General features: G+C 33.9%; 1 protein-coding gene across 9 annotated transcripts in view; it reads right to left on the bottom strand.

The window, feature by feature from the left end:
• EPHA5 (EPH receptor A5) overlaps positions 1-12,518 on the bottom strand; it is a 407,780-nt gene that overhangs the window by 325,816 nt on the left and 69,446 nt on the right. For all 9 annotated transcript variants that reach the window (XM_049886190.1, XM_049886191.1, XM_049886192.1 and 6 more), the window contains exon 3: positions 3,339-4,002. In XM_049886190.1, coding sequence (XP_049742147.1) covers positions 3,339-4,002 — 664 coding nt within the window. The remainder of the gene's footprint in view (positions 1-3,338; positions 4,003-12,518) is intronic.

The raw sequence follows: 12,518 nt of genomic DNA, 5'->3' as shown, positions 1-12,518 counted from the left end.
ACAGGGAACACAACAGAGAACCCCTGAGGGAGCAGGAGAGCAGTGGGATGCAGATCCCAAATTCTCATAAAACCAGACTTAATGGTCTGACTGAGACTGGAAGGACCCCGGTGGTCATGGCCCCCAGACCTTCTGTTGTCCCAGGACAGGAACCATTCCCGAAGCCAACTCTTCAGAAATGGATTGGACTGGACAATGGGTTAGAGAGGGATGCTGGTGAGGAGTGAGCTTCTTGGATCAGGTGGACACTTGAGACTATGTTGGCATCTCCTGCCTGGAGGGGAGATGAGAGGGTAGAGGGGGTTAGAAGCTGGTGAAATAGACACAAAAAGAGAGAGTGGAGGGAGAGGGCGGGCTGTCTTATTAGAGGGAGAGTAATTGGGAGTGTGTAGCAAGGTGTATACGGGTTTTTGTGTGAGAGACTGACTTGATTTGTAAACTCTCACTTAAAGCACAATAACAATTATATATATATAAAAAGAAGTATGTTGTTTTTGTTGTTAAATGGCATTGAGTCAATTTCCGACTCACAGCAATCCCATGCGACAGAGGAGAACTGCCCCCTTAAGGTTTTCTTGACTGTAACCTTTATGGAAGCAGATAGCCAGGTTTTTCTCCCACAGAGCTTCTGGGTGAGTTCGAACCACCAACCTTAAGTTAGTAGCTCAGTGCTTAAGCATCAAGAAGTATAAACAAAAAAGAAAAGAAAAACACCAAATCCATTGCTGTTGAGTCGATTCCGACTCACAAAATTAAGATCCCCACTTAAAAGATTAGAGATTGAAAAGTAAGGTTAGAAACATGGTGGCATTTTATATCACAAGCACATTCGCAAATATTTACTTTTATATATAATTAACATGTATAATGGTAAAGTAGAGGGTCAATGAAAAGCAGGGGAACCTTCAATGAGAAGGATTAACACAACTGCCATAACAACTGACTCAAACATAGCAATTGTCATGAAGATGGCACAGGACTGGGCAACATTTCATTTTGTTATACATAAGGTCTCTGTGATTTGGGGCTGACTCGATGGCAACAACTACATATCAAGTCCTCAGGAATATCGGTGATAGTACAATATCTCCAAAGCACACCTCAATCACTTATTTATTCATTCATTCAACAAGATAGTCAATCTGTCAAGTTATTTATAAAAGAGACATTCTGAAATCCCTCCTAAAGGGACCACATACCATTTTTACATTGCACAACATAAGGAGGTACTGTCCACATAGACTACACACTGTATGACACCCTCTGGGGCTGTGTAGTCCACAGCCTGCATGACCCCTGCAGCTGCTGCTTCTACCATAGGAATGAAATGGATGGACTAAAACTGAGTCCATTTTGCTAATGATTTCTACAATTCAGCCTCTCCAGTTCATCCACTGTCACTCAATTGGGTCTTCACCACTCATTTATTAAGAGTGTGAAGAGAGAAAGAAGATCCAGGCTAAGTGCTTGTACTAAAAACATTTTATCAGAACATTATTTTCCCAAGATATTTTCATGGTGACCACTACTATCAGAATATTTCAAGACCAGCAACAATCAAACTGTATATTCTAGCAATGCAAACATACAAGCAAATGGAGCATGTTACTTTGTGATACTAGCAATCAAAACATTAGAGATAATTAATAAAATTTATTTTAAAAATATTTTAGGGAAAAGACTGAAAAGCATTCAACAGATATTATATTTAACTCCTGCTAAACCCTGGTGGTGTAGTGGTTAAGTGCTACAGCTGCTAATCAAAGGGTCGGCAGTTTGAATCCACCAGTCGCTCCTTGGAAACTCTATGGGGCAGTTCTACTCTGTCCTCTAGGGTCACTATGAGCTGGAATCGGCTTGACGGCACTGTGTTTGGTTTGGTTTTTGTTGGTCTGATTCTGTGATCACATATATCCTCATCTTAAAAAAAGATGACATCTCAAAGGAAAAAAAAAAAGTTAAGATAATGTTAGAATTTTCCTTTCAATTTAGTCCCAAACAAAAAATATGATCCCTCTCTCTGATAAACATAATTTCAATTTAACAAAGCTCTCAGATGTACACTAATATTATCAGGTATACTGGGTTGTAGATTACATGGGATAACAACCATAGAATTAGTTGTGGGTGGTATTATAGAGATAAAACATATGGGCTGATGCTGAAAAAATAATTTAAGTACCATGCAATGTGTTTCAGGAGAGAAATAATTAAGCAAAGCTACTGTGATTTACAGCTAATTTCCCTAGTTTTGTTTCCCTAGATCTATAATCAATCTACAGTCAAGCTTCAACAAACTTGAGCAAGTTTGATTCATGGCATAAAGTGAATTTATTTAAAAAATGCACCTGAAGCTACCAGATGGGACTAAGAATTCTCAGCAGTTGGTTTCCTCCTCAGATAATACACATTAACTTCCATTACCAGTTAGCATGTGTACATCAGAGTGAAAACATTCAGGTCCATATAGTTTCTAAAGCAAACATTATTTGTTTTCTTTCCCATAAGTTGTTCTTCACTTTGGCATAAGTACTATACTGTTCCAGAAGGCCATTGGTAAATACCAAAGTTTAAAAGGGCAACTCACCACACACTGTGGGCAAAACGGGAGCATTTTCACAGAAAGATGGAAGCACGCATGATCGAGTTTGAGTTTAAAGGAAAAATTAAAGCAAAAAAAATCCCCAAGTAAAAATTGCTTTGAAATGAACTTTTTGTCTTGACTCTATCTTCAAACAGCTGTTTTGCCAGGGCACTACTTATTATGCATTTCATATTGACCTGCATATTTTAAAAATTGAGCCTGTAACCACAATCATATGTAAGCAACATAGTAAACCATGTCCTGTCACCGTACAAATGTTATGCTGTGGAGTTCCTAGGACTGAGCTTATTTCTGAAGAATTGTAAAAAGGCAGTTAAGAGCATGCAAAAGCAATCACCGTCTAAGATTTGCATTAGAGTTTTACACAGCAAGTAAAGAGCAGAAAACGACTTCATGGAGAGAAAGCCTCAGTGGTCATACAAACAAAGCAGTCATACAAAGAAAGTTTTGATTTGGGTTGTTCAAAACTAAAACTTTTGAGAACAAAATGAATATAAATATTACACTGCAAGTAAGATGCTCTCTGAGTATTAATTATGTATATGCAATAAAATATCACATTAAATCTTTCATCGTTGCCAGAAATGTTAGAATTCTGAGAAGAGAAAAATCAAACTTGAAGAGAAGTAATCTTCATAAATTAGCAAAGCAAAAGGTCATTTGCTCATAAACACTGAAGAAAATACATAAACATGATCCGACTGAAGCAGACAGCCTGCAGGTAAAGCCTTACCTTGACAGGTGCCGTTTTTCTCTTCATATCCTGCCTTGCACATGCATTTCCCGATGGGCACCAGCCATTCCCCTTCAGCGCTGCAGTGCATTTTGGGTGGCTCATCTGTCACAGAATGGTTGACACAGGAGCCTGACACTTCAAGAAGCTGTGAAGAATCAGCTCCAGTGATTGTGTCGGGGAAGATAGCCAGGTGCCGTACCACAGAAGGGCATTTTTTATAGTACACACGAACAGAAACTAGAGCAATACAAGCACCCACATCTTGAAATGCAAGATAAAATCCCTTCTTGCTTAAGGGTCCTACATCTCTGACCTCTGTATTCAGTTTCATGACACGGTCACCAAGATCAAGTTCTGTAAAGCTCTCATCGGCAGCAATGGTATCAATTTTGATGTATTGGTTTTCCTTGATGTTTCTCCCATTTTCATCATCTGACTCAAAATAATACATATTAAAAGTTTCTTTACAAGTCCCCAGTCCTCCTGGAAGGCTGTTGCAGTCCCGCAGAGTAAACTTGAGTTCTATGAAGATTCTGGAAGCACCTTCATTGGAGATCCAACTGGTCAAAAGCCAGTTATTCTGATTCTGTTCCATAACTTTGCATACTTGGTATGTGTGAATGGGGGCATAATTTTCATCAACTTCACCAATCTCTTCCCACTGCACAAAACAGAAAGATAAAAATTCAAAAAATAGAAAATGACCAGGGAAAAATAACAGAAGTAATCAGAGAAAAGTAATTCAGGTATATAAATTTGTTTACCCTTAATATATATTAATAGGAGAAACAGCTATGTAGACAGAATCACACACACACAAAAAAAAGAAAAACTTTGATTACCCTTTTCAGTGCCTTCAAGGTAATTCAAAGGCAAACATACATGAATGATATGACCCCAGAAAAAAAGAAAAAAGAAATCACAGTAATGATAAAACAAAATTGAATGTGAATGAGGCTAACAAGAAGGGAAGAAGAAACTACATATATTTGAAAAAAAGTTAAATATATAAAAGAACAGGTAGAAAGTTTCTGAAAGGAAAAGGAAGTACAATTAAAAAAAGAAAACCTTAAGAAAAAAACAGTAAATTTGGTAAAGAAGGTAGACAAATACCACATGTGAATCCACAGAAATCTATGAATTCTGTCATGTTATATAAATGACACATCTATGCAATAAAATTGAAAGAGAACCAATTAGTTTAAAATTAAAAATAGATATTTATTTCATTGAAACAATCTGTTCATCTTTTACAATTCGATAACTAAATGTTTATTTGTAGATTTATCCACAAATTAAAGCACATAGACATAAAATAAAGACAGAAAGTGTAGGTTATATGGACGGGCTTGCCAATTCAAGTACTAACTGACTTCCTGTTATATCTGGAACGTATTCTTTCTTACCACTGCAGTCTTTCATGTATAATGATCTTAAGAGTTTTGGAGAGATACAGGATGTAGAAGAGTCAAGTGTGGCTTATATTTTGTAAAATGTTATTTGGACAGAGAATGAATATAAATCTATCTCTTTCCTAGTAAAATACCCTAGTTTTAAGAATCAAAATGACTAGAACACTTCCTGAAAAATATAGGACCAAATTTTTATTATTCATATAAAAACATGATTTAAACTTCATAAATCGTTTAAAACACTCATATAAAATCTTTATGCACAAAGACTACATATAATTTGATTTTAAATGCTTAAATGTCCCTGAATCACACAGATCAGTGAAAGCATATTGACTTTCAAAAAATTTCAGAATTTATGATTTCAGACATTAAGTATTATAGATAATAAGAAACTTCAGAGGAAGTCATTTCTTTACAGATCAAATTAAACAGAGCATTATTTCTTGATTTTGTTCAACTCACAAAGACATGAAAACATGTGGAAGCAAAAGGATGCTAACAATTCATATACCTCAGATGGCCCTATCAAATTTCTAGCTGCCACCAGACAGACATAAGGAAAAAGGTGCTAATGAAGTAAAACTGGCAAGCCCCTTCGATTCACAAGAGAGAGAAATCGCGATTTTCCCTTGCCCAGTAACTTTAACATTATGGTGTTACAGGAAGTCTTAGTTTTTCCATTTAATCTCATTTTTGTCCTCTCTTAAAATGTATACACATAAATTCTACTTAACTTCTGATTTTCTAGACCAGCTTTCTAGTTTAACACTCTGTGATTAAACTATGTTTTCTTCCTGAAATAACTATCAATCTTTTTATTACAAATGGCTTCTGAATGTCATGATGAAGATATGCAAAAGAGCATGTCAACTAACTAAATGAAAACACTGAAAATTATCAATTTACTGTAATTTAAGATTAGTAACTAAATATATGTACTTGATTCAGTGAATTAAAAAATAGCATCAAAATGCTCTTTAAAACAAATCAAAATGTTACCTTACATGTTAAAAAATATATACATATTTTCTATAGTTTTCCAAAGCAAAACACAAATGGATTTCAAATCCTTGTTCTTAAATCATTTATAGAAGACCTATTTATGTATATAGAGTCTAGCAGGACCCTGCTAGCAAGGTAAAGGATTTGGATTAGTAGCATTTTCCACGGTTATAAGCCAAAGAGTTCACAGCCTTTGTCTGTACAAAGGCAAAGGTGCCACAGATATTATTAAAAATGCAAGCCAAGCAGCACTTGAGAAGACAGCTTAATAGGTAGTGCTTTGGGTGATAATTTCAAAGCATGTGCATAAGTGTCTTGGTTCTCTGATATTCTCAATTAAGAAGAAAAAACTGTAATTTTCTTTGATACTAGGTTTTATTATTTTTCTTTTAAAGTATCCAAAATATAAATGAAGTCTCACATTTTATATTTCTAATGAACCAGCAGAAAGGTGTTAATTTAAATAATTATGGCCATGGGCCATATCCAGAGAATCAAATAGGTAATATACACATGGCATCTCCCATAAAGCTCTGCTTCCATTTAGACAAATACATTAAAAAATGGACAAAAATATTTCATTTGTTTTAGATTAGATTGACTATCTGAAATAAAGCTTCACATTCTTTCAAGTTTTCTTATCTTTTAATAGAAAGAGAACATCTTGTTGTCCTCGGCGAAAATCCTAGGAAGGAAAAAGAACGAAGAAGATGAAAAAATAGTAACGCTCATAGAAAACCTGGTAAAAAATGTGGCAGGCATAGCACTAGACGCTTTTGCAAATGTTACATCGATTAGATTTTTTTAAGGACACAGATAGAAAAAGCAGTTGTTTGTTTGTTTGTTTTTTTTTTTTCCTCTTTACTTTTGTTATAATTCTTACAAATCTATGATTTAATTAAAGAATTTGTCAATTACTACAAATGGTATCCCTGCACATTTTGAAAGTGTGGGTCACTGAATCCCAAATGGTGGATGTAGCTCTGCTCATTAGCCCTGACAGTTCCTCAAGGCCTATCCTCTTTGACCCTGTGCTGTTTTGTCTGTGTTTGTTTTCTATTACCTTTTATCATGATTCCTTTGCTTTTTAGATTAACGAATTAGTTACATAATCATCTGGGATTGGTTTTATTTCTCTCTCAGATGCCTAGGCTTCCTCCTTTTTCCTGTAGGTATTGAAAACTCCAAGTCAGTTGCATTTTAAACCCATGCCTGGTCAGGCATCAAATAGCCTTGGTAACTTTCATCAGGAAAAGGACTTATTTTCATAAACACATAGTTAACCTTGAGTATTATATATATATACACACACGTATGTATACATACATATATGTGTATATTATATACAAGTATCTACATGTACATATATGTAGAGAGAAAGATTGATTGAATGATTATGGAGTTAACGCTTTCTATCCAAGCCATTAAGAACAATTTTCTCCCTGTCTGACTCCTACTGCTCTATGTGGCTTTTTGCCCCAAATTCTTTCTGTCTCCTATCTTGTTAGTATTACTCTCCCTTCCAGTCTCCTTATCTATTTACCTCCTTTGTCTTCAGAACTTGAAAATATTGACTCAGAACATGCAGACTAGACAAGTTATTGTATTAAGTCCCTTATATTAAGTTTCCACATCCACATTTGGAATCATGATGTGAACAGCGTTGATTTTGACTTTTCAAGTTATCAGGAATTACCCACTGCCAGTTCCATTTTCATTACTGTATTTCTATTCATCTTGTTTCTGAAAAGAGATTAATGTATTGAGATTAAGACAAGGAGGTAAGAAACAAAGTTGTAGACTCCAGGAAAAAAAAAAAGCTTGATTGGCTTAGTGTAGAGAAAAGATTACCAGCCTGAAATCCCAGTTTTAGCCCCAGTTTTTACAGTATCTAGATGTATGAACTGAGACCCAACTGACGGCATGTTTGCTACTTAATTTGGGGGTGAGAATTCAAATTTCCAGGCATCTAATATCCAATACAAAGTATCAAAAGGGGGCCTTAAAAATGTCCCAGCTGTTCATTTTGGAAGTAGGAAATTGAAGACCAGATTAAAAAAAAAAGAAACACAGGACTATACTGACCATGTGACCATTTCTTCTGCCTGCATCTACCTGTGTCTTCTTGTCAGCATGTCACCGTCTGAATTCGCATGTGTGATTCTTTGATTCATTGCATTGATTGCTACTTCACTCTCTCTGAATTCAGTTTTGTTTTTGTTTTTTATGACATCAAGTAACAATACAAAATTCTTTATGTATATACCTTAGTACTCACACACAGATATGAGGGTAAGGACATGATTGTCTTAGTCTCTGCTATATCTCAGTCTGACATGGCAGGACACACTGAAGAGGACATCTTTGAATATTTTATAATGAATGAATTGATGTAGGGCATATGCATATCCCTCCTTAATCCAGAGATCCCACTAATTTGAAATATGAAATAATTCTGTATGGTAGATAAATGATGATATGATTTGTCTTAGGTTAAAAGCAAAAAAAAAAAAAAAATCCTGTAAATTGTCTAAATTTTCTATTACAAATAAAAGTGAAAATTTATAAAATCATATTTTCGTTAAATTGGTCCTCAGTAGTTTCTTGTTTAAAATTGCCTTAGGCATTTATTTTTGACTCAAAACATAACAATTCTCATAAAGACGGAACAAGGCTGGGCAGTGTTTCATTCTGTTATACATAACATCACCTTGAGTCAGAGCTGACTCAATGGCAACCAACAACAACAGCAAGCATTTATTTCAAAAGCTATTTTAAATTCCAACTATTCAGATAATAAGCTTATTTTTATGTTAATCTGTGGAACTATTCTAGAATTAATATTATATTTTATTAATTAGAAGCTAATAATTTTACTAATTAGAGCTTAGATTGGCTATGTCAATCTTAAGCGTAATATGTTTTTAAAATACTCACTTTTTATTTTTTTCACTCGCTAGCTTTCTTCCCCACTCTGTACAGATTAAAAGCAGAGAGTATAGCATACCTATAGCTGGCACAACACATTATTTCATATTTCAGTCAAATAATTTAGGGCAATTTTGTCTTTGGCAGAGAGTTCAAAAAATCTGGCTCAGAATTAATTGCATTATACTGACAAGAACAAAGCAAACAAAACTTTCTAGTAAAACCTTGTTGAGAACGTTAATGTTTTTTTAGGGAGGGGGGTATCTGAACAACGATTTATTTTCTAATTTCACAACATTTTATATAATGTCTTCTGAAATACTCCAAAGAGAAATGAACACTGGGCTTCACAGTTCCTTCAAAACATTTTTGTATGTCATTTATTAGGATTTTCAGTGTAAATATATTTGTGTTGTATGTTTTGTTTACTCACTATGTTTTGCTTACTTTACTGAGGATATCCTGATCAGAAGTTGCTAAATTACTACTGTTTTGAAAAGAATGTTACTTTAGTATGATGATAGAACGTGCCTGGCATATTTTGACTATGCATTAAAATTTGGAGGGTCACACATGTTGCCCATTTTAACCAGTGAGCAATACTTTCCAACTGCTAACTCATAATGTGTTTACTTTAAATCCAGAAATTATGGAAGTGTCCTACTATTGTCTTTTTACAGGAGGAATGACAATAAAAAAAATGACGAACAGGAAATTCAGAATTTGTATTATTTTTCTTTTTGTTAGTATCTACTTTAATATGCTAATTTATTATCAGATTCTTTACTTTTTATTTCCAGTTTTTGTTTTTTCTATTTTCTTATCCTGATTACAGTTAGGTAAAATATATTTCAGGATGAACCTAAGTGAATTGCTTATTTGTATATTTTCCCTATGTGTAATAAACTTTTACTAATGTTCTTCATCATAACGTTTTATAAAACTTATTTTTTGCCTACATAAAATCATTCTCATTTTCCTTCCCATTAGATGTTCAGTTGAGCTTTATCTGTCTGTTATAAAGGCAGAAGTCTCTCATTACCTAATGCATTAAATCCAGAGCATTCCCTCTCTGAGAAAATGGGCCAGAAAACCTTCAAACGGGAAGTGACTTCGGAATAGTGTTAATGGCAGAAAAGATGAAGTACCCTACTAATGATTGGAAAGAAGATATTTTTTTGTCTCTCTCACTCTCTTTATTTTTGTTATTACCACCTTTGATATGTTGTCAGCTGGAAGGTATTCCTTACAGGGAAGAAATACTGTATTTATTGAGATTGATGTATATTAGATACAAATATAAATCCATAGTCCTCCTGCCTGTCCAAGCGACCGCCCAAATTCTAAAACAAAGAGAATCAGATAGAGTAACACAATTTATCCTCGGTCATAATGCTTTGAAACACATATTGATGCAATTCAAAGATGATTCTGGAATATGTGAAAACCTCAAAGATAATATAGTCCAGGAAAAACAGAGATACAGCTAGCTGATCTACCTTTAGAAGACTGATTTTCCCATTTCATAACTACATCATTTTGCAAATGAGTAAACTGAGGCACAGAGGAATTGACATGCTAATTAGTATCAAATTAATGTCTAAAATGAAAACTCTCTGATTATAATTAATGTTTTCTCCTTTTGAAAGGTCAAATTACAATGTATGAAATGTACTGGCATGTGAGGTCATTTTAGCCAACAATAGAGAAAATTTTCTCATCACCTAATGAACTAGGTATTTATATTTTCGAAAGATAAAATTGTGAGTCTTTATTGTAGAATTATAGTTCCTATCCTTCTTTACTAAGTTTCTGAACTTCTGAATAAAAATTATGCACTACTCACTGGGCAACAGAAGTATCTCTGGTTTTTATATGCAACCTGAAGGACAAAATGGTTTAAATAATAAACCATGTAGCATACGCTTTCTATTTCAGATATTAATCTCTTTAATAGCAATTGTTCTTTCATAAAATAAATAAGACAAAAGGATCAATTTTCAGCAAAATTCATTTATACTCAACAATGTTGTTACATATTCTCACAAATAAGTTTGTGAGAAAAAAAAACAGACTTACATCAAGTAGGATGAGTTCTTTAAAACAGCTTTAAAAATCGTAAGTAAAATAAAGCAACACTGACAGAAATGACTCAATTAATTTCCTGTGTCTGAAAGAAAACTGAAGTTCGTTACTGTACTGCCTGTGGAATAGTACTAATATTTACAGGCTCAAATTCAGTTCATGATACAAATAAAATGATTTCGGAAAGACAGGGATTAAAACTTGGAGGATTATACGAGTATTTTCATAGGGAAATCCATAGACAACTGCACATCTACATACAACACAGGACAAAAAGATATTTTTATCCTAGAAAAATTCATATTTTTCTTTCAAGTCTGCAGTAATTATTAGGAAAAAACACACCCTAACTGATCTTTTCTTTATCTAGTATTTAAAAAATTAAAAAAATCCAAGAGCAGAAGAAATTAATTTGAGGTTCCAAAAACCAAAAGCACCATATCACATAGAATATGCACAACTGGGGAAGCTTATGATTTAGAAAAAAAAAAGTTAATATAATATTATGATGAATGTAATAAAAAAAATAGAACAGCAACAAAGAAAACATACACATCACAATGGCACAACTGCTTATTTATTTACCGTTACTTCCCCTCCTTGAAAAATGTACTTTGGAAACCAAATTAAAACGTATCAACCATTCAGAAACAACTTTAAAAAGCAAAATGAGATAAGTAGGGTGTAATACCGAAATTGACATATTAATAAACTATTAAAACCTTAAGTTATCTCATTAATGTTTTATCATAAGGCAGCCCCACTGAATACGGTACATGATATTTAGTTTGCCAGTGATTTTTGGCTATGAGTTATAATTCTCATAGAAAAAGCTAAAAATGAGTAGGCTTATAAACCCCTGATCTAGTTCTGTTCCACTACAGTTTCACTGTATACTGGGACATCTCCATGGTTAAGGTCCAGAAGCCTTACTTTATGTATTTTCTATCACTTTATACCAAAAGATGATCAACCCAATCTTTGATATCTGCAGAACTGCAGCAATATAAATGATCCTTTATGTACTCATACAAAAGTTTAGATAATTAGTAAGTTCATATTATTCTAAACAGATGTTTGTGATCTTAATTACATACTTGCTTAAACAGAAGTAGACTTTTACTGAGAAGATTTTAGGATTTATGGCAAGTCATATATTGCTTCCGTGTTTCAGGACTTCACAGTGGACACCCACACACAATAGAGAATTCCTTCACGACAGTCATTGTGAAATGTTAGAGATGGTCTTCCTAGTATTACATAAATGTATACGTTCTCACAAACACTTAAAATTTAAAAGTGACTGCAGTTCAGTTACATTTTAAAAATGAATATCTCTTTGATATAAATACTATATATATATATTTATCAATAGTACTTATTATTAAGAAACCCTGGTGGCATAGTGATTAAGAGCTCAGCTGCTAACTGAAAGGTCACTGGTTTGAACCTACCAGCCGCTCTGCCAGAGAAAGATATGGTAGTCCACTTGCGTAAAGATTACAGCCTTGGAAACCCCAGGGATAGCTCTACTCTGTCCCATAGGGTCATCATGAGTTGGAATCAACTCGGCAGCAATGGGTTTGGGTTATACCTATTACGGATAGCTAGAAATTCTGAGGGAAAGTATCTTTTCAAAAGCAATATGAAAGTTCCAGTAAATGAAAAACATAACAAAACTATTTCACTTGGGACAATGAAAATAAAGTAGGTTAACCTTTGATGTGTTTAATGTTTTAGAAAAATA

Source organism: Elephas maximus, chromosome 5, assembly GCF_024166365.1.
Source record: "Elephas maximus indicus isolate mEleMax1 chromosome 5, mEleMax1 primary haplotype, whole genome shotgun sequence".
In the NCBI taxonomy this organism is placed as follows: Eukaryota; Metazoa; Chordata; class Mammalia; order Proboscidea; family Elephantidae; genus Elephas; species Elephas maximus.
This window is presented reverse-complemented; position numbering and strand designations above follow the sequence as displayed.